The sequence below is a fragment of the Mobula hypostoma genome, chromosome 12 (genome assembly GCF_963921235.1).
Source record: "Mobula hypostoma chromosome 12, sMobHyp1.1, whole genome shotgun sequence".
NCBI lineage: Eukaryota > Metazoa > Chordata > Chondrichthyes > Myliobatiformes > Myliobatidae > Mobula > Mobula hypostoma.
This window is the reverse complement of record NC_086108.1, coordinates 113429395-113452662: the sequence shown is the minus strand read 5'-3', so window position 1 is coordinate 113452662 and position 23268 is coordinate 113429395. Positions and strand designations below refer to the sequence as shown.

At 48.2% G+C, this 23268-nt stretch overlaps 1 protein-coding gene across 1 annotated transcript in view; it reads left to right on the top strand.

The window, feature by feature from the left end:
* Positions 1-1639: 1639 nt before the first annotated feature.
* Positions 1640-23268, top strand: part of LOC134355274 (collagen alpha-1(XXIV) chain-like) — a 530134-nt gene continuing 508505 nt past the window's right edge. Inside the window, exon 1 of the mRNA XM_063065074.1 lies at positions 1640-1789. Coding sequence (XP_062921144.1) covers positions 1734-1789 — 56 coding nt within the window. The 5' untranslated portion in view covers positions 1640-1733. The remainder of the gene's footprint in view (positions 1790-23268) is intronic.

Sequence of the window (23268 nt, the reverse complement as noted above, 5' to 3'; positions counted from 1 at the left end):
TTGCCCTCATATTTCATCTTTTCCTTTCTTAGGGCTTTTTTACTTGTCTTTTGTTGGATTTTAAATGCTTCCCAATCATCCAACTTCTCACTCATTTTGCTACCTTATATGCCCTTTCCTTGACTTTTACGCAGTCCTTAACTTCCCTTGCCAGCCGCAGCTGCCTACCCCTGCCATTTGAGAACGTTTTCCTCTGTGGGACATTTCTATCCCGCACCTTGCAAACTATTCCCAGAAACTTCAGCCATCTCTGCTCTGCCATCATCCCTGCCAGTACCCTCCTCCAATCCACCTGGACAAGCTCCTCTCTCATGCCTCTGTAATTCCCTTTATTTCATTGTGATATTGATACATGGGAGTTATGCTTCTCCTTCTCAAATTGCAGAATGAATTCAATCACAGTATGATCACACATCCTAAAGGTTCATACTGAAAGCGAGAGTAAGATGGGGTAGTGAGAGAGACTGAGATAGGGGAGTGAGAGAAGGAGAGACAGGGATTGAGAGAAGGGGTGAGAGGAGTGAGAGAGAGAGGAGTGATGGACAGGGAGTGAGAGAGCTGTGAGAGAAAGGAATGAGGGAGGGATTGAGATGGGGAGAGAAAGAGTGAGGGACAGTGAGGTAGAGGAATGGAGATAAAATGGGGGAGTGAGAGAATGAGAGAGAGGGTGGGAGAGGGTGAAATGGGGGAAAACTGGGAGAGAGAGAGGGATGAGATGTGGAGTGAGGGGTGTGAGAGAGGGAGGGTGAGAGAGAGGAATATGAGAGGGAGTGAGATTTTTGTGAGAGAGGGAATAGAAAGAAAGGGGAGAGGAAGGGAGAGAGGGACGTGAGAAAGTGAAGTAAGGAGGGAGTGTGAAGGAAGTGAGAGTAGGAATGGAATGAAGGGAGTGAGAGAGGGTGAGTGGAGTGAGAGATGGAGGGGGGAGTGAGAGAGGGAAGGTAAAGAGTGGAGCAAGAGAGAGTGAGAAAGGAAATGAGAGAACCGAGTGAGAGAGAGTGAGGGAGGGGGTGAAAGGGGAGTGAGAGTGGATTGAGTGAGGGGGAGAGAGTGGAGTGAGCAAGGAAGTGAGAGACGAGTGAATGGGGAATGAGAGTGGAGTGCGTCGAGGGTGAGTAGGGAGTGAGAGAGGGGTGACAGGAGAGAGACTGAGAAATTAGTGATATAGAGAGCCCGGGACCCTGGGAGCAGAGTGTCAGAGAGGCAATGAGGATGTGGGGGATAGAGACTGTATGAGCTTGACTTTGAGAGTGTGTGGCAGGGAGACACATTGGTGTCTGTGTGAGTGTATCAGTGTGTCACAGAGACAGTGTGAGTGTGGGTGCCACAAAGCGACGGAAGAGACAAAGTGTGTGACAGAGAGATACTCTGGCGTGTACGTGTACGAGAGAGAGGAGCGAGACTGTGAGATTATCACAGAGAGAGAGTGGTGCGTGTGAGAGTTTGGATTGCGAGCTCGTGTGTGGTGTTCGAGTTCGGGGGGGAGGCAGGGTGAGAGAGGGAGGAGGGCAGGGGAGTGTGGGAGACTGGGTCAGCGATGCCGGCCGACACGTGAGTGCGGACAGCCCCACACACACACACACACACAGACACAGACACAGACAGAGACACGGGCTGCGGACCTGCCCTCTGCCTCGCCCCCTCGCTCGCCCGGGACGGAGTTCGATGAATCAGCATCGCTGGCGATTTCTGATTTCGCTTCGGAGTTTCGCTGGCTGGGCAGATGCAGACAAATGCATTTAGGAACCCAAAGGCCGGGGGCTAGATTCGTCTCTCCGCCCGCGAGAAGGTAAGTTCAGTCAGTCACGGCGCTGAAACGCCGCCGAACCAGTTGGAACCTCTGCCGGAGTCATTTCCTTAAGCTATCCAAGTCGCCTGTTTTGTGTTTGGTTTTTAAGCAAGTTTAACCCTTACGACGGCGGGTAGGTGCTTTTGACTCAGGCTCTGCCTAACGTGCCGGGATTCCCCTACACGTTCTCGTTCTGTCTGTGGTTGGGATTCCGTCTCGGACACACAGCCTACGCTCCCCGGAGAGAGTCGCAGCCCACAGTTGGAGGTCCGAGAAGTGCACTGGTCCGGGATTGGCCGGATTGCAATACTGTACAGTTCTTGAATCGACTGGACTGTAACTGTGTGTGTGTGTGTGTGTGTGAGAGAGAGAGACTGTACGTGTGTGTGTGTGTGAGAGAGATGGGGAGACTGTACATGTGTGTGAGAGAGGGGGAGACTGTGTATGTGTGTGAGAGAGATGGGGAGACTGTGTATGTGTGTATGAGAGAGGGGGAGACTGTGTATGTGTGTGAGAGAGAGGGGGAGACTGTGTATGTGTGTGAGAGAGAGGGGGAGACTGTGTATGTGTGTGAGAGAGAGGGGGAGACTGTGTATGTGTGTGAGAGAGAGGGGGAGACTGTGTATGTGTGTGAGAGAGAGGGGGAGACTGTGTATGTGTGTGAGAGAGAGGGGGAGACTGTGTATGTGTGTGAGAGAGAGGGGGAGACTGTGTATGTGTGTGAGAGAGAGGGGGAGACTGTGTATGTGTGTGAGAGAGAGGGGGAGACTGTATGTGTGTGTGAGAGAGAGGGGGAGACTGTGTATGTGTGTGAGAGAGATGGGGAGACTGTACGTGTGTGTGTGAGAGAGGGGGAGACTGTGTATGTGTGTGAGAGAGATGGGGAGACTGTACGTGTGTGTGTGTGTGAGAGAGAGAGAGACTGTATATGTATGTGAGAGATGGGGAGACTGTACGTGTGTGTGTGTGTGAGAGAGAGAGAGACTGTATATGTATGTGAAAGAGAGGGGGAGACTGTATGTGTGTGTGAGAGATGGGGAGACTGTACGTGTGTATGAGAGAGGGGGAGACTATGTGTGTATGAGAGAGGGGGAGACTGTGTGTGTGTGTGTGAGAGAGAGAGAGACTGTATATGTGTGTGAAAGAGAGGGGGAGACTGTATGTGTGTGTGAGAGAGAGGGGGAGACTGTGTATGTGTGTGAGAGAGATGGGGAGACTGTACGTGTGTGTGTGAGAGAGAGAGAGACTGTATATGTGTGTGAGAGAGATGGGGAGACTGTACGTGTGTGTGTGAGAGAGAGAGAGACTGTATATGTGTGTGAGAGAGATGGGGAGACTGTACGTGTGTGTGTGTGTGAGAGAGAGAGAGACTGTATATGTATGTGAAAGAGAGGGGGAGACTGTATGTGTGTGTGAGAGAGAGGGGGAGACTGTGTATGTGTGTGAGAGAGATGGGGAGACTGTACGTGTGTGTGTGAGAGAGAGAGAGACTGTATATGTGTGTGAGAGAGATGGGGAGACTGTACGTGTGTGTGTGTGAGAGAGAGAGAGACTGTATATGTATGTGAAAGAGAGGGGGAGACTGTATGTGTGTGTGAGAGAGAGGGGGAGACTGTGTATGTGTGTGAGAGAGATGGGGAGACTGTACATGTGTGTGAGAGAGGGGGAGACCGTATGTGTGTGAGAGAGGGGGAGACTGTATGTGTGTATGAGAGAGGGGGAGACTGTGTATGTGTGTGTGTGAGAGGGGGAGACTGTGTATGTGTGTGAGAGAGAGGGGGAGACTGTGTATGTGTGTGAGAGAGAAAGACTGTATATGTATGTGAAAGAGAGGGGGAGACTGTGTATGTGTGTGTGAGAGGGGGAGACTGTGTGTGTGAGAGAGGGGAGAGACTGTGTATGTGTGTGTGAGAGTGGGGAGACTGTGTGTGAGGGAGGGAGGAGACTGTGTACGTGTGTGAGAGAGGGGGAGTCTGTGTATGTGTGTGAGAGAGAGGGGAGACTGTATGTGTGTGAGAGAGGGGAGACTGTGTATGTGTGTGAGAGAGGGGAGACTGTATATGTGTGTGAAAGAGAGAGGGGAGACTGTGTATGTGTGTGAGACGGGAGAGACTGTATGTGTGAGAGAGAGAGGGGTGACTGTGTATGTGTGTGAGGGGGAGACTGAGTATGTGTGTGTGAGAGGGGGCAGACTGTGTATGTGTGTGTGACAGAGACTGTGTGTGGTAGAGAGACTGTGCGTGTGATGGAGAGACTGCGTGTGACAGAGACTGCGTGTGACAGAGACACTGTGTATGTGACAGAGAGTCTGTGTGTGTGTGACGGAACTCTATGTGTGACAGAGACTGTGCTTATGACAGAGAGACTGTGTGTGTGACAGAGACTGCGTGTGTGACAGACTGTGTGTGATGGACAGTGTGTGTGTGACGAAGAGTGTGCATGCGACAGAGACTGTGCAGGTGACGGATAGACTGTGCGTGTGACTGAGAGACTGTGTGTGTGACGGAGAGACTGCGCGTGTGACAAAGAGACTGCATGTGACAGATTGTGTGTGACGGAGAGACTGCGCGTGTGACAAAGAGACTGCATGTGACAGATTGTGTGTAACGGAGAGACTGCGCGTGTGACGGAGAGATGGTGTGTGATAGAGAGACTCTGTGTGTGACAGACTGTGACGGAGAGACTGTGTGTGTGACAGAGAATGTGTGTGACAGAGAGTGTGCGTGTGACAGAGACTGTGCGCGTGACGGATAGGCTGTGTGTGTGACAGAGACTGTGCATGTGACGGAGAGACAGCATGATAAAGACTGCATGTGTGACAGAGAGACTGTGCGTGTGACAGAGACTGTGCGTGTGACAGAGAATGTGTGTGATGGAGAGTGTGCGTGTGACAGAGACTGTGCATGTGATGGATAGGCTGTGTGTGTGACTGAGAGACTGCGCATGTGATGGAGAGACAGCATGATAAAGACTCTGCGTGTGACAGAGAGACAGTGTGTGTGTGACGGAGATTATGTGTGTGTGACAGAAACTGTGTGTGACAGAGTGAATATGTGTGACAAACTGTGTGTGATAGAGACTGTGTGACAGAGAGACTGTGTGTGTGTGACGGAGAATCTGTGTGAGTGACAGAGTCTGTGTGTGTGACCGAGAGACTGTGTGTGTGACAGCGAGTCTGTGTGTGACGGAGACCATGTGTGTGAGACAGAGAGACTGTGTGTGTGACAGAGAGACTGTGTGTGACAGGGAAACTGTGTGTGACGGAGAGACACTGTGTGTGTGACGGAGAGACTGTGTGTGTGACAGAGAGAATGTGTGTGTGACAGAGAGATTGTGTGTGTGTGAGAGAGATTCTTTGTGTGTGTGAGAGAGATTCTGTGTGCGTGATAGAGAGACTGTGTATGTGTGATAGAGAGACTGTGTGTGTGACAGAGTTTGTGTGTGTGACAGGGAGACTGTGTGACAGAGGGACTGTGTGTGACACACAGACTGTGTGTGTGACAGAGAGACAGTGTGTGTGACAGTGAGACAGTGTGTGTGACAGTGAGACAGTGTGTGTGACAGTGAGATTGCATGTATGACAGTGAGATTGTGTGTGTGACAGAGACTGCGTGTGACGGAGAGTGTGCATGTGACAGAGAGTGTGCGTGTGACAGAGAGTCTGTGTGTGTGGCAGAGACTGTATGTGTGACAGAGAGACTGTGTGTGACAGAGAGACCGTGTGTGTGACAGTGAGATTGCATGTATGACAGTGAGATTGTGTGTGTGACAGAGACTGCGTGTGACGGAGAGTGTGCGTGTGACAGAGAGTCTGTGTGTGTGGCAGAGACTGTATGTGTGACAGAGAGACTGTGTGTGTGACAGAGAGACTGTGTGTGACAGAGAGACTGTGTGTGACAGAGACACTGTGTGTGACAGAGACACTGTGTGTGATAGAGAGACTGTGTGTGAGAGAGATTCTGGGTGTGTGACAGAGACACTGTGTGTGATAGACTGTGTGTGTGACAGAGAGACTGTGTGTGTGACAGAGACTGTGTGTCTGACAGAGAGATTGTGTGTGTGTGAGAGAGATTCTGTGTGCGTGATAGAGAGATTGTGTGTGTGTGACAGAGTTTGTGTGTGTGACAGGGAGACTGTGTGTGTGACAGAGGGACTGTGTGTGATAGAGAGACTGTGTGTGTGACAGAGACTGCGTGTGACGGAGAGTGTGCCTGTGACGGAGAGTGTTCATGTGACAGAGAGTCTGTGTGTGTGACAGAGTGACCTTGTGTGATAGAGAGACTGTGTGTGTGACAGAGACACTGTGTGTGACAGAGACTGTGCTTATGACAGAGAGACTGTGTGTGTGACAGAGACTGCGTGTGTGACAGACTGTGTGTGATGGACAGTGTGTGTGTGACGAAGAGTGTGCATGCGACAGATACTGTGCAGGTGACGGATAGACTGTGCGTGTGACTGAGAGACTGTGTGTGTGACGGAGAGACTGCGCGTGTGACAAAGAGACTGCATGTGACAGACTGTGTGTAACGGAGAGACTGCGCGTGTGACGGAGAGATGGTGTGTGATAGAGAGACTCTGTGTGTGACAGACAGTGTGACGGAGAGACTGTGTGTGTGACAGAGAATGTGTGTGACGGAGAGTGTGCGTGTGACAGAGACTGTGCGTGTGACGGATAGGCTGTGTGTGTAACAGAGACTGTGCATGTGACGGAGAGACAGCATGATAAAGACTGCATGTGTGACAGAGAGACTGTGCGTGTGACGGAGAGTGTGCGTGTGACAGAGACTGTGCACGTGATGGATAGGCTGTGTGTGTGACTGAGAGACTGCGCATGTGATGGAGAGACAGCATGATAAAGACTGTGCATGTGACAGAGAGACAGTGTGTGTGTGACGGAGATTATGTGTGTGTGACGGAGAGACTGTGTGTGTGACAGAAACTGTGTGTGACAGAGTGAATATGTGTGACAAACTGTGTGTGATAGAGACTGTGTGACAGAGAGACTGTGTGTGTGTGACGGAGAATCTGTGTGAGTGACAGAGTCTGTGTGTGTGACCGAGAGACTGTGTGTGTGACGGAGACCATGTGTGTGAGACAGAGAGACTGTGTGTGTGACAGAGAGACTGTGTGTGACAGAGAGACACTGTGTGTGTGACGGAGAGACTGTGTGTGTGACAGAGAGAATGTGTGTGTGACAGAGAGAATGTGTGTGTGACAGAGAGATTGTGTGTGTGTGAGAGAGATTCTTTGTGTGTGTGAGAGAGATTCTGTGTGCATGATAGAGAGACTGTGTATGTGTGATAGAGAGACTGTGTGTGTGACAGGGAGACTGTGTGTGACAGGGAGACTGTGTGTGACAGAGGGACTGTGTGTGACAGAGTCTGTGTGTGTGACAGAGAGACAGTGTGTGTGACAGTGAGACAGTGTGTGTGACAGTGAGATTGCATGTATGACAGTGAGATTGTGTGTGTGACAGAGACTGCGTGTGACGGAGAGTGTGCGTGTGACAGAGAGTGTGCGTGTGACAGAGAGTCTGTGTGTGTGGCAGAGACTGTATGTGTGACAGAGAGACTGTGTGTGACAGAGAGACCGTGTGTGTGACAGTGAGATTGCATGTATGACAGTGAGATTGTGTGTGTGACAGAGACTGCGTGTGACGGAGAGTGTGCGTGTGACAGAGAGTCTGTGTGTGTGGCAGAGACTGTATGTGTGACAGAGAGACTGTGTGTGTGACAGAGAGACTGTGTGTGACAGAGAGACTGTGTGTGACAGAGACACTGTGTGTGATAGAGAGACTGTGTGTGAGAGAGATTCTGGGTGTGTGACAGAGACACTGTGTGTGATAGACTGTGTGTGACAGAGAGACTGTGTGTGTGACACAGAGACTGTGTGTCTGACAGAGAGATTGTGTGTGTGTGAGAGAGATTCTGTGTGCGTGATAGAGAGACTGTGTGTGTGTGACAGAGTTTGTGTGTGTGACAGGGAGACTGTGTGTGTGACAGAGGGACTGTGTGTGATAGAGAGACTGTGTGTGTGACAGAGACTGCGTGTGACGGAGAGTGTGCCTGTGACGGAGAGTGTTCATGTGACAGAGAGTCTGTGTGTGTGACAGAGTGACCTTGTGTGATAGAGAGACTGTGTGTGTGACAGAGACACTGTGTGTGACAGAGACTGTGCTTATGACAGAGAGACTGTGTGTGTGACAGAGACTGCGTGTGTGACAGACTGTGTGTGATGGACAGTGTGTGTGTGACGAAGAGTGTGCATGCGACAGATACTGTGCAGGTGACGGATAGACTGTGCGTGTGACTGAGAGACTGTGTGTGTGACGGAGAGACTGCGCGTGTGACAAAGAGACTGCATGTGACAGACTGTGTGTAACGGAGAGACTGCGCGTGTGACGGAGAGATGGTGTGTGATAGAGAGACTCTGTGTGTGACAGACAGTGTGACGGAGAGACTGTGTGTGTGACAGAGAATGTGTGTGACGGAGAGTGTGCGTGTGACAGAGACTGTGCGCGTGACGGATAGGCTGTGTGTGTGACAGAGACTGTGCATGTGACGGAGAGACAGCATGATAAAGACTGCATGTGTGACAGAGAGACTGTGCGTGTGACAGAGACTGTGCGTGTGACAGAGACTGTGCGTGTGACAGAGACTGTGCGTGACGGAGAGTGTGCGTGTGACAGAGACTGTGCACGTGATGGATAGGCTGTGTGTGTGACTGAGAGACTGCGCATGTGATGGAGAGACAGCATGATAAAGACTGTGCGTGTGACAGAGAGACAGTGTGTGTGTGACGGAGATTATGTGTGTGTGACGGAGAGACTGTGTGTGTGACAGAAACTGTGTGTGACAGAGTGAATATGTGTGACAAACTGTGTGTGATAGAGACTGTGTGACAGAGAGACTGTGTGTGTGTGACGGAGAATCTGTGTGAGTGACAGAGTCTGTGTGTGTGACCGAGAGACTGTGTGTGTGACAGAGAGACACTGTGTGTGTGACGGAGAGACTGTGTGTGTGACAGAGAGAATGTGTGTGTGACAGAGAGATTGTGTGTGTGTGAGAGAGATTCTTTGTGTGTGTGAGAGAGATTCTGTGTGCGTGATAGAGAGACTGTGTATGTGTGATAGAGAGACTGTGTGTGTGACAGAGTTTGTGTGTGTGACAGGGAGACTGTGTGTGACAGAGGGACTGTGTGTGACAGAGTCTGTGTGTGTGACAGAGAGACAGTGTGTGTGACAGTGAGACAGTGTGTGTGACAGTGAGATTGCATGTATGACAGTGAGATTGTGTGTGTGACAGAAACTGCGTGTGACGGAGAGTGTGCGTGTGACAGAGAGTGTGCATGTGACAGAGAGTCTGTGTGTGTGGCAGAGACTGTATGTGTGACAGAGAGACTGTGTGTGACAGAGAGACCGTGTGTGTGACAGTGAGATTGCATGTATGACAGTGAGATTGTGTGTGTGACAGAGACTGCGTGTGACGGAGAGTGTGCGTATGACAGAGAGTCTGTGTGTGTGGCAGAGACTGTATGTGTGACAGAGAGACTGTGTGTGTGACAGAGAGACTGTGTGTGACAGAGAGACTGTGTGTGACAGAGACACTGTGTGTGATAGAGAGACTGTGAGAGAGATTCTGGGTGTGTGACAGACACTGTGTGTGATAGACTGTGTGTGTGACAGAGAGATTGTGCGTGTGACACAGAGACTGTGTGTCTGACAGAGAGATTGTGTGTGTGTGAGAGAGATTCTGTGTGCGTGATAGAGAGACTGTGTGTGTGTGACAGAGTTTGTGTGTGTGACAGGGAGACTGTGTGTGATAGACTGTGTGTGTGACAGAGACTGCGTGTGACGGAGAGTGTTCATGTGACAGAGAGTCTGTGTGTGTGACAGAGTGACCTTGTGTGATAGAGAGATTGTGTGTGTGACAGAGACACTGTGTGTGACAGAGACACTGTGTGTGACAGAGAGACTGTGTGTGTGACAGAGAGACTGTGTGTATGACAGAGAGATTGTGCGTGTGACACAGAGACTGTGTGTGTGACAGAGAGATTGTGTGTGTGTGAGAGAGATTCTGTGTGCGTGATAGAGAGACTGTGTGTGTGTGACAGAGTTTGTGTGTGTGACAGGGAGACTGTGTGTGTGACAGGGGGACTGTGTGTGTGACAGAGACACTGTGTGTGATAGAGAGACTGTGTGTGTGACAGAGACTGCGTGTGATGGAGAGTGTGCCTGTGACGGAGAGTGTGCCTGTGACGGAGAGTGTGCGTGTGACAGAGAGTCTGTGTGTGTGATAGAGACTGTGGGTGTGATGGAGAGACTGTGTGTGACAGAGAAACTGTGCTTGTGACAGACAGACTGTGTGTGACAGAGAGACTGTGTTTGTGTGACAGAGATTGTGTGTGTGACAGAGAGACTGTGTGTGTGACAGAGAGTTGTGTTTGTTTACTGGAGCGAGTCAGTGTAATCAACAGCAGCTGTTAGAGGGAGAGAATCTTAAATGTGAGATTCTACCGATGCTGGAAATGCAGAGAAACACCTCACACACAAATTGTTGGAGGAACTCAGCAGGCCAGGCAGCCTCTATGGAAAAAAGTCCAGTCCTGATGAAGGGTCTCAGCCCGAAACGTTGACTGTTTACTCTTTTCCATAGATGCTGCCTGGTCTGCTGAGTTCCTCCAGCATTTTGTGTGTGTTGCAGAGGGAAAGAATGTTTTGTCTGTGGACTCACAAACAGGAACCGGATGAAGGGCTGTCTAGTCACCAACCAACTGTTGACCAGGAAATGGGTCTCACAGAGGAATAAGAGATGTTAGAAATCTGGAAACACACAGCGGGTTGTGCAGCGTCTGCAGAGGGAGAGGGGCACGGCTGAAGTTTCTGGTCTGGCACACCTTGCTGTTGGCTACCCTCTTCACTCTCCAAACACTGTGTGCTCTTGCTCCAAAGATCCTCACCTCTGGTGCTGTCTGTGTGGGGTTTGGATGTTCTCGCTGTGACCACATGTGTTTCCCCCTGTGCTCCCACATCCTGATGAAGGGTCTCTGCCTGAAATGTCCAATGTTTATTAATTTCCATAGCTGCTGAGTTCCTCCAGCATTTTGTGTGAGTTTATCTGGATTTCCAGCACCTGCAGAACCCCTTGTGATTTTTATTAGACACTAGGTGAAACTGGTCCTTGAGTTGGCAAACCGTATTCCTGCTGTTAACTAGGGTGGCAGTTTGTTCCACACTCTGGCACTGGATTGACCTGGTCAGCATGGTTCCTAGAGATAATTAACTGCCAGGGGTGGAGGGATTCAACCCAGAGTGCAGGGTGAGCAGCTAGCAGATGGGGGGAGTTGGGGGAGACTACCACAATTGTTTCTAGATGAAGTTCCTTCCTGATTAGCTTTGATTGATTCAGGATTTCAAATACTGTGGTCAACTCTGTGACTGGTGAATTGATGGTTGGCAGATACCCAACAATATCTTGTGAGATTGGTTCTTGGTCCTTGATGCTGATATTAAAACCAGTCCAGCTTGGGATTGTCTGATGCTCTGGATCGTTTTCCTTGCAAGTGTCCACACCTGGTTCTTCTTGCAGGCAAGAAGAGCAGGTTCCTTGGTTTCCTGGACACAGTGTTCCCTGGTTGAGCCCACATGTGTACCTGCTACATGTACTTCCAGTTCTTGGTCCTCAATGGTGACTGATCGCTGTTTCAGTTTCTCAATGTGTGGAAGCTCAGCTCTTGGCAGATGTGGTCTATAGACTTTGGCCTGTACCACTATGCCACTGACTCTATGTGATGTTCCCTTTCCAGTGAGAGTTTCCTCAAGTCTATTGATATTGTCCCATGCAAGATTGGTGAAGACATGAGGCTTGATGGAGGCTGGAAGCACAACTCTCTGGTTGGAGGCTGTTTCTAGCTTTTGGAGACACAGAGCAGCACCGTTCTCTTCAAGTTGGGAGTAAGACACCGCATGCCCAAGCCTGTTCAGTGTTTGCATGAGCTCCGTGTCACCCGTCAGGGTTACCCTTACTGCATAAGGAAGTAGAAGGTGCTTTGGTGGTTTACGTTGACCACATGTCACAGCCACCACCGCTGCAATGCTATCACATACTTTCTAGCACTAGGGGTGTATACCTTGCCAAAAATCACTATAAGAATTATTCCCCCAAGATGGTACCGGTGGCCCAAATTTGGGGGGGGGGGGAAGAGAGAGAGAGACAGACAGACAGAGACAGACAAAGAGAGAGGTGGTGGTGGGGCAGAGGGAGATCTATTGTAAAGAAATGGATGTTTATTGTGTAAACAGGAACCCTGTGAAAAATACACTTCCCATTCCACATGGCCAGTGTCACCTCTCAGCCATCTTTAACACTTTCAATTCCAACACCTTCACGTTCCAATCCTTTATAAAAATCCACTCTGAAATGTGGCTATTGAAAGGAATCCCCAGTCCCTGGAGTGTAGGTATGTAGATGTCATTGGGCTTGGACCCCACAATGCTGGTGTTGACCCGCTGGCTCCTGAAGGGTTAACGAGTGAGTTGGATTTGGGACATCAGGACTGAGTTGTCTCCAGGACAAGCGGACTCCACTGGGAAACGGGAATTAGACGGTCACCGGCTCGGGAGGGAGGGAGATCTCACCGGCAGCTTACACCAGAGGATCCCGCTGAGAGTTCAGGACAGAGAGGGTGGTGGGGGGTTTATTGCTATCAGCCTCCGGAATTCAGAAATGGTTCCTGGCCGTGCTGTTTATAAACAACAGCGTGGCCTTTGTTTGTACATCTGTTGAGCGCTGGCTCTCGCTATCATTCAGTAAGCTTAAATAGTCCGCGCTCAGAAACAGATTTATTTACCCTGTTCCATTCCCGCGTTTAATTGCCCGCGAACTCGTCCCTCTGGTTCCACGGGATGTTGGTGGTGGAGATAGAAGCATTAGCGACGTTAGATAAGCACAAGGATGGAAGATAAGTGGAGGGAGGGTAGGGTTAGAATGGGCCAGCAGCACATCGCTGGCCGAAGGGCTGTAGTGCTCTATGCGCAGCCGCCGGCTGTGCCCGCTACAACTGCTGAACATCTGTGGGAATGGGCGAAGAGCTTCGGACGTGAGACGAAAGCCTCGCACGTAATTGACCGCAGATGCGGCCTCCCGGGAATCCGGCAGTGACCTCCCCGCTCTTATCATGAAACACCCCCAGCCGCTCGCCAGCCAGGCCGTTGCGCCCTTCCAGCCTGTTCCTCGTCCAAGGGATCGCGGGCGACTTGTTGAGCAATGCTCTGCTGAGCTTTGTGAGAGTGTCGCCGGCATGTGTGGCGACTGGCGACGCTTGCGGGCTGTTAACGCAAACGACACAGTTCACTGTTTCCATGTACACGTGATAAATAAATCTGAAGCCTGCTGGAAGCAGGTGGATACTGTACCTCGGACGGAAGCAAGCGCGACGTTACCGATATCAGTGAACACGCCGACCAGTTGATGAGCGCAAGTCTTCGGCGCCCTCGGCCAGGTATCCCGTCCGGGTTGGGTTCACCCTGCTGAGGGACGCTCTCACAGACTGAAATCACAGGGTCATCGGAGGCTGTTCCGGGCATGGAGGACATTGTAGCAGGACGATAGCGCAGCGCTTCGCACACCGCTTTACCATGCCAATGATCGAGGTTCGATCCCCGCCGCCGTCTATATGCAGTTTGTATGTTTTCTCCGTGACAGCGTGGGTTTCCTCCAGTGCTTCGGACCCACAGTCCGAAGACCTACAGGTTAGGGTTAGTAATTTGTGGGTATGCTGCACTGGCGCCAGAACCGATGTACCACTTGCTGGCTGTCCAGAAAATCTCTTACTAACTTTTCCTTCAGTTAGTCCTGACGAAGGGTCTCGGCCCGAAACGTCGACTGTACCTCTTCCTAGAGATGCTGCCTGGCCTGCTGCGTTCACCAGCAACTTTGATGTGTGTTGCTTGAATTTCCAGCATCTGCAGAATTCCTCGTGTTTGCAGTATAATCCTAGCTGATTTGATTTGACGCGAACGATGCATTTCTCCGTGTGTTTCAATGTACATATGACAAAGTTAATCTTTATTTTTATAAACTTTAACTGCTTTTAAATATGCACAATATGTACAGAAAGGTGCAGGAAAAAAGGGCCAGTAACGTCATGAAGGATCCCATCCACCCTGCTCATGGACTGTTTCTTCCACTCCATCAGGGTATGGCTGATCAGGGTAAAGCAGTAAAGCTGATCAATACCTCCACCCACTAACCCACTCCTCCACACCCCCGACCACTAACCCACCCCTCCACACCCCCACCCACTAACCAACCCCTCCACACCCCCGACCACTAACCCACCCCTCCACACCCCCACCCACTAACCCACCCCTCCACACCCCCACCCACTAACCCACCCCTCCACACCCCACCCACTAACCCACCCCTCCACACCCCAACCACTAACCCACCCCTTCACACCCCCACCCACTAACCCACCCCTCCACACCCCCACTCACTAACCCACCCCTCCACACCCCTGACCACCACTACTTTATATTTCCTGTCAGTCGCCATATGTGCAGCCACTCCTGTGCCTAGTGTCGCTTTATGGACAGACAATCAATCTACAGAGATAAACTATTTTATGTATTTATAGTTATTTTGTTTTTTATTATTATTGTAATCCTTATTGTTTTTTGTGCTAATCAGATCGGGAGTAACAAATTATTTTGTTCTCCTTTACACTTGTGCACTGGAAACACATTAAACAATTTAGAAGGAATCTTGAATCTTGCTCTCTGCATCTCAATGCTAATGAAATCACTCTGCACTTCAAAAGCTGCGCTGAGAATACATTTGAGGTGATTGGTTCAATGCAAATATTTGCGTACTTTTTCACTCCAAGTCATCACATTTGACGGCTTAAGCCAAGTCTGTAACAGATTTAGAGTTCACTGTAAATATGTCCCAGAGTGTCGTATCCAAATGGTCAAATGCAGTTTTGGGCCCCTTATCTAAGAAAAAATATGCTGGCATTGGGGAGGGGTCCACAGGAGGTTCACAAGAATGATTCCAGGAGTGAAAAGGTTAATACAGGAGGAGCATTTTTCTCTGGGCCTGTACTTGCTCCAGTTTAGAAGAATGGGGGCGGGGGGGGTGGAATTCTCATTGAAATCTATCAAACCTTGAAAGGCTCAGATAGAGTGGATGTGGAGAGGATGTTTCCTATAGTGGGGGAGTCTAGGACCAGAGCGCACAGATAGAGTGGATGTGGAGAGGATGTTTCCTATAGTTGGGGAGTCTAGGACCAGCGGGCAGAACCTCAGAATAGAGGGATGTTCATTTAGAACAGAGATGTGTAGAAAATCCTTTATCAAGCGGGTGGTGAATTTGTGGAATTCATTGCTGTAGGTGGCTGCGGAAGCCAAGTCATGGATATATTTAAAGCAGAGTTTGATAGCTCCTCGATTAGTCAGGGCATCAAAGGTTACAGGAAAATGGGGCCGAGAGGGATAATAAATCACCCATGATGGAATGGTGCAGCAGATTAGATGGCCCAATGGCCTAATTCTGCTACTAGTCTTATGGTCCTATGTCAGCCTCCGAATGGTGATGTTGGTGGAGAAGCTAAAGGCAGTTCCCTTAAGTTTATTAAGAAGTTTATTTGAAAGTATTTAGAGAGCAGAGAGGATCTTTTTTTTGTGTGTGATCTAAAGATTACAGATTAGACTATCCACAAACATCACTCAATTCCATTTGCAATCTGGTTCCAACTTCTGATAGAAGTTTGCTTCTTTTCAGCAAACCAGGTGTACTGAGTCAATGTTCTGAACAATGTCACAGCTCCAGAGGCCACGGGCATGATCCCGACCACCAGCTCTGTCTGTGAGGAGTTTGCACGTTCTCCATGTGACCGCATGGGTTTGCCCCCCTACCCACTCCTGGGTGCTCTGGTTCCTTCCCACATCCCATAGGCGTGTGGGTCGCTGGGTTAGTTATCACTGTAAATTGTTCCCAGTGAGTGTGTGAGCGTTGGAATCTGGGGGGAGCTGATGGCAATAGGGGGAGTGAAATGGGATCATTGTAGGACAGTGTGGTTCATGGCTGGTATGAATTCAAAGGGCCAAAGGGAATGCTTTTGCACTCCATGACTTACTATGAACCACAGAAACAGGCCTTTTGGCCCACAAAATCTGTGCTGACCAACAAGAACCCATTTAATTCCGATCCTTGTGGTGTTCTAAGAACTAACTAGCAATGAAATTCTGGGAAATTGTCACTTCTGGGCTCTTGCTATGCACCATACTTGGGTATTGAGTTTTCCAGTGCAATTCTTGGTGAGTTGCTCATGATATCTTGAAGTCAGTGATGTTTCAATGGAGATCTCTGAAGATCTAACCAGGTCCCAACATATCGATGTAGTTATAAAGAAGGTAAGACAATAGCTATACTTCATTAGGAGTTTGAAGAGATTTGGCATGTCAACAAATACACACAAAAACTTCTATAGTTGTACCGTGGAGAGCATTCTGACAGGCTGCATCACTGTCTGGTATGGAGGGGCTACTGCACAGGACCGAAAGAAGCTGCAGAAGGTTGTAAATTTAGTTGTCTCCATCCTGGGCACTAGCCTACAAAGTACCCAGGGCATCTTCAAGGAGCGGTGTCTCAGAAAGGTAGCATCCATTATTAAGGACCTCCAGCACCCAGGGTATGCCCTTTTCTCACTGTTACCATCAGGTGGGAGGTACAGAAGCCTGAAGGCACATACTCATTGATTCAGGAACAGCTTTTTCCCCTATACCATCTGATTCCTAAATGGACATTGAATCCTTGAACACTACTTCACTTTTTAAATATATATTATTTCTGGGTTTTTTTTTGCATTATTTTTAATTTATTCAATATACGTATACTGGAGTTGATTTACTTATTTTTTATTGTTATTATTTTATGTTGTGTTTTTTCCTTCTATATTATGTATTATATTGAACTGCTGCTACTAAGTTAATAAATTTCACAACACATGCCAGTGATAATATCCGATTCTGAGATATGTCACCAACCTACAGGAAAGATGTCAATAAGATCATACTTTATACTTTATTGTCACCAAACAATTGATACTAGAATGTACAATCATCACAGCGATATTTGATTCTACGTTTTCTGCTCCCTGGATTACAAATATTAAATATTTAAAATGGTAAAAATGAGTAAATATTAAAAAATTAAATTATAAATCATAAATAGAAAATATGAAAATGGGAAGTAAGGTAGTGCAAAAAAACTGAGAGGCAGGTCCGGATATTTGGAGGGTACAGCCCAGATCTGGGTCAGGATCCGTTCAGCAGTCTTATCACAGTTGGAAAGAAGCTGTTCCCAAATCTGGCCGTATGAGTCTTCAAGCTCCTGAGCCTTCTCCCGGAGGGAAGAGGGACAAAAAGTGTGTTGGCTGAGTGGGTCGTGTCCTTGATTATCCTGACAGCACTGCTCCGACAGCGTGCGGTGTAAAGTGAGTCCAAGGACGGAACATTGGTTTGTGTGATGTGCTGCGCTGTGTTCATGATCTTCTGCAGCTTCTTTCGGTCTTGGACAGGACAACTTCCATACCAGGTTGTGATGCACCCTAGAAGAATGATTTCTACAGTGCATCTATAAAAATTAGTGAGGGTTTTAGGGGACAGGCCAAATTTCTTTAGTTTTCTCAGGAAGTAAAGGCACTGGTGGGCCTTCTTGGCAGTGAACTCTGCTTGGTTGGACCAAGTCAGGTCATTTGTGATATTGACCCTGAGGAACTTCAAGCTTTTGACCTGTTAAGATTAAAAGAGTACAGAAAAAATTGACAAAGATGTTGCCAGTATTTGAGGAGCTGAGTTATAGGGAAAGGCTGAGAAGGTTCAGACTTCATTCCCTGGAACGTAGGAGAATGAGGGGAGATTTGATAATGGTACACAAAATGATGTGGGATATATACAGGGTAAATACAAGCAGGCTTTTTCCACTAAGGTTGACTAGAACTAGAAGGCATGTGTAAGTGTGAAAGGTGAAATATTTAAGGGGAACATGGGGGGGGGGGCTTCTTCACTCATTAGGTGGTGAGAGTGTGGAACGAGCTGCCAGTGGAAGTGGTGGAGGCGGGTTTGATTGCAACTTTGAAGAGAAGTTTGGATAGGACATGGATAGGAGGGGCACGGAGGGCGATTGTCCAGGTGCGGGTTGATGGGGCTAGGCAGAACAACAGATTGCAAGGAATAGATGGCCTGATGGGTCCGCTTCTGAGCTGTAGCGATCTATGACTGTTGAGTAGAGGAGTTGAAGTTGTATAAGACGCTGGTATCGCCTGATTTGGAGTATTGTGTGCATTTATGGTCACCTACCTACCGGAAAGATATCGGTAGGATTGAAGAGTGCAGAGAAAATTTACAAGGATGTGGCCAGGACTTTAACATGCAGGGTGATTTGGGTGAGGATGATCATTCTGGCATGTGAATCTCCACAAGGAGTTATTGATGTAGCCCTGTCAGCAGTGTGAAGTGGAGATCCTGACAGAGGAGATATCTATTCATAGTGAGCCAGTGGAGCGTGAAGCCCTTTGCCAAAGGGAACATCAGTATGTAGGAAGAACTCGGGACAAACATTGACAAAGTTTTGCAGTTTATTCACAGTTCAGAAACAGTTCCTCTGCTTCCTGCTCTAAACCTGACCTCCCCTTCCCACCCCTCCTCAACCTGCAGGTGGTACAACATCCACCTACACTCCCCCCCAGCTTGTAACTCTCCATTTTTTTGCGTCAATGTGCCTATCTAAGAGTCTCTTATAAATGGCCCTAATGACTCTGTCACTGCCCCTAGTAGGACGTTCACACATACCCACTACTCCCTGTGTCAAAATTCTACCTCTGACATCCCCCCTATGCTTTCCTCCAATTACCTTGCAATTATATTGTCTGTTATTGGCCATTGCCTCTCTGACTATGGTCAACACGCTCCTAGAAGACAGCGGCGCGGCTGATGAACACACTGATGAGGGAGAGGGAGAAGTGGAGAGTCCATCATCGTGCCCGACGGCGGCCCCCTAGGCCTGAGTCGACGTAGTAGTAGTAGTAGCCACTCTGGGAAAAGTCTCTGGCTGTCCTTAATCTATGCCTCTTATCATCTTGTACATCTCTGTCAAGTCACCTTTCATCCTCCTTTACCTTGGAGAGCACTTTCTGTAAAGAGTTTTTATTTTCTCCCTGTAAGTGTGAGTGTTTCCTCTGACAGTCCAAAGATGCAAGCCATTGTAAATTGTCCTGTGATTAGGATGGGATTAAATCGGGGGTTGCTGGGCAATGTGGCATGAAGGCCTGGTCTCACTGTCTCTCAGTTATTATCAGTCAATAAATTACTAGATCACTCAACCTATCATCATAAATCACAGTCCCTAGTCCAGGCAGCATCCTGGTAAATCTCTGTTCAAATTCACCTTTAATTGTCATTCAACCATCGGTATGAGTACAGCCAGATGAAACTGTGTTCTCCCAGGGGCAAGGTGCACAACACATTACCAACAGTTACACACAGCACAAGACTCAGGTAACACACATAATTACAAAAGCAGAAAAACATGCAGTCACATAAAACAAAGTACCATAACCAAGTGCCAGAGTGTCACGTCCTGTCCATTGATGGTGCATGGCTGTTGTTGGCAAGAACAAGCTCGCAGCAGTCTGATCATCATGGGCCAGTGCAGCCTCACGAGCAACTCACCAGTCCAGTAGACCTGAAGTACCTGATGTTCTTAATATCCAGGAGTGTCTTGTGATCATAAAAAGGGTGTAAAGGACAAACAGTTAACCTTTGTTTGGACCCAGAGAGGCTGCTGCGAACACAATAGTCAAGTGTAGTCTTACTGGAGATTTATAGAGTGCTCTGGAGGACAGGCAACTCTAAGGACTGTGACCGAGGAGAAGTCACGTGTGACTACGATGGTTAGCCAGGGATCGGGAGTGAGATAATTCCACAGCAGGTTAAAGGAACAAGCCTCCATTGGCTTGAAATGGAAAATCGGACGAGACATTCGAACAAGGAGAAAATGGTCTTCTAGCTTTAACCTTAACTCCTTTTCTCTCCCTTTGGTGCTGCCTGACCTGCTGAGTGATTGGAGCATTTTCTGTTCCAGGGCTAACAGTATACACCAGCTTATTCATCCCAGGGTTGAAATGTCTAACACCAGAGGTCATGCATCTAAGGTGAGAGGGGGTAATTTCAAAGGGCATGTGAGGGGCAAGTTTTTTACACCGGGAGTGGTGGGTGCCTGGAATGTGCTGCCTGGGGTGGTATAGGCAGAAACTAGAGGGACATTCAAGAGATGCTTGGCTAGGCACGTGAGTGTGAGAGAAATGGAGGGATATGGACATTGTGTAGGAAGAAGGGATTCGTTTAGTTGGCCATTTGACTAGTAATTTATAGGTTTTGCCACAGCGTTCTGACATACGACCATATTTCTTACAATATACCTAAAGTTCACAACAAATGACACATCAGGTGATGTAACTATGATCTAATACCAAAGTATTCTGTCTTTAAATCGGACCTCATTGAAACGTCTATCAAACATTGAAAGGCCTAGTCAGAGTGGACATGGAGAGGATGGTTCCTGTCGTGGGGGACTCCAGGACCAGAGGGCACAGCCTCAGAATAGAGGCATGTCCCTTCAGAATAGAGATGAGAGGAATTTGTTTAGCCAGAGGGTGGTGAAACTGTGAAATTAATTGCCACAGATGGCAGTGGAGGCCAAATCATTGGGTATATTTAAAGCAGAGGTTGATAGGTTCTTGATTAGTCAGGGCATCAAAGGTTAGCAAGTCAGGGTAGCAAGGCATTTGATAAGGTACCCCATGCAAGGCTGATTGAGAAAGTAAGGAGGCATGGGATCCAAGGGGACCTTGCTTAGTGGATCCAGAACTAGCTTGCCACAGAAGACAAAGAGTGATTGTAGATGGGTCACATTCTGCATGGAGGTCGGTGACCAGTGGTGTGCCTCAGGGATCTGTTCTGGGACCCCTACTCTTTGTGATTTTTATAAATGACCTGGATGAGGAAGTGGAGGGATGGGCTGGTAAATTTGCTGATGACACAAAGGTTGGGAGTGTTGTGGATAGTGTGGAGGGCTGTCAGAGGTTATGGTAGGACATTGACAGGATGCAAAACTGGGCTGAGAAGTGGCAGATGGAGCTTAACCCAGATAAGTGTGAAGTGGTTCATTTTGGTAGGTCAAATATGATGGCAGAATATAGTATTAATGGTAAGACTCTTGACAGTGTAGAAGATCAAAGGAAATGTTGTGGGGTGGATGAAATCACCGGAGAGACAGAGTCACTGGTAGATACAAAGCAGCTTCCTTATTTGACACAACAAGGTACAGCAGGTACGTATGGAGATGCTTTCGGTAGAAAGGTCTGCTAGCCCAATGAGGGCTCGATATTTATATGCTAAACACAAAGGGCAATTCCTATTTACAAAGTTATAGAAAATGCTTTCTTTTGAAGCTACATACAAAACATCACACCTTCTGACTTCATCCTCTCCTCCTGACGCCAACATGTCTGGGTTGGTACTCCCAGTCTTTAGTCAAATCCACAATACATTTATTTGGTATTTTTTGTACTAACATAGAGGACAATTCATATTATAAAGTATAGATAATATTGTTCTTCGAAACTACCTGTGAACTTCACACTTCCATCCGCAGCGTCTGGTTAGTATTTCGATATTCACAGCTTTTAGGAAATGCATTGTTGTGAACTCAACCCACAGTACTTTGTCAAACAGAAGACTGGTGGCCAGTCATTTAAGTGTAAATGAATCATCTACCCAAAGACTCACTCTAACAGGAATCTTGGGGTCCGAGTCCATAAGACACTCAAAGCTGCTGCGCAGGTTGACTGTGTGATTAAGAAGGCATACAGGGCATTGGCCTTCATCAACCATGGGATTGAGTTTAAGAGCCGAGAGGTAATGTTACAACTATATAGGGCCCTGGTGAGACCCCACTTGGAGTACTGTGCTCAGTTCTGGTCGCCTCACTACAGGAAGGATGTGGAAACTATAGAAAGGGTGCAGAGAAGATTTACAAGGATGTTGCCTGGATTGGGGAGCATGCCCTATAGAAGCGATGGAGGTTGAGAGGTGACCTGATAGAGGTGTATAAGATGATGAGAGGCATTGATCGTGTGAATAGTCAGAGGCTTTTTCCCAGGGATGAAATAGCTAACACGAGATGGCACATTTTTAAAATGCTTGGAAGTAGGTACAGAGGAGATGTCAGGGGTAAGTTTTTTACACAGAGAGTGGTGAGTGCATGGAATGGGCTGCCGGCAACGGTGGTGGAGGCGGATACAATAGGGTCTTTTAAGAGACTCCTGGATAGGTACATGGAGTTTAGAAAAATAGAGGGTTATGAGTAACCCTAGGTAATCTCTAAAGTAAGGACATGTTCAGCACAGTATCGTGGGCTGAAGGGCCTGTATTGTGCTGTAGGTTTTCTATGTTTCTATGTTATGGGGAGAACGCTTGGGATTGGAGTTGAGAGGGATGATAAATCAGCCATGATGGAATGGTGGAGCAGACTCGATGGGCTGAATGGCCTACCTGTGCTCCCACTCCTTATGATCTTATAGTTCGTGATAGCAGCATCCAGGTAGGATGGTCAAGAAGTTTGTGTTTATGTATGTTGTGGGCGGGGGTGGGTGGATGTTAGTGGGTGGGTTAGGGAGGAAAGAGGTTTGTTTTGCTGTCATTGTTTTGTTGCTTTTTGTGTTCTGGGTTGCTCTGCTGAGCATTGTGGGTACTCTATATTGGCGTGGTGATAAATGTGGGCTGGCCCCAGCACAGCGGTGGTTGTTGACATAAATGACACACTTCACTGTGTGCTTCAATATAAGTGAGTGTGAATTTGGCTTGTTGGCCTTCATCAGTCAGGGCATTGAATACTGGAGTTGTGAAGGTACGTTGCAGTTATATAAGGCCCTTGTGAGGCCAGCTTGGAGCATTGTATACAGTTTTTCATTCATAAAGGTGTCATTAAACCAGAAAGAGTGCAGAAAGGATTTACTAGGACTTGGGGTCTGAGTTACAAGAAGAGATTTGTACACTCAGGCTTTATTTCTAGAAGTAGAATGATCTGGCTAAAGGAATTTTTCTTCATCTCAGTTCTAAATGGACGTCCCTTATTCCAAGTCTGTGTACTCTGGTCCTAGACTCCTCAAATCCATTCTATCTGGGCCTTTCAAAATTCGATAGAATCTCCTAAACTCCAGCGTGTACAGGCCCAGAGGCATCAAACGCTCCTCATATTGGAGCGTAGAAGGTTGAGGGGGAACTTAATAGGGGTATTTAAAATTATGAGGGGGATAGATAGAGTTGACGTGGATGGGCTTTTTCCATTGAGAATGGGGGAGATTCAAACAAGAGGACATGAGTTGAGATTTAAAGGGCAAAAGCTTAGGGATAACAT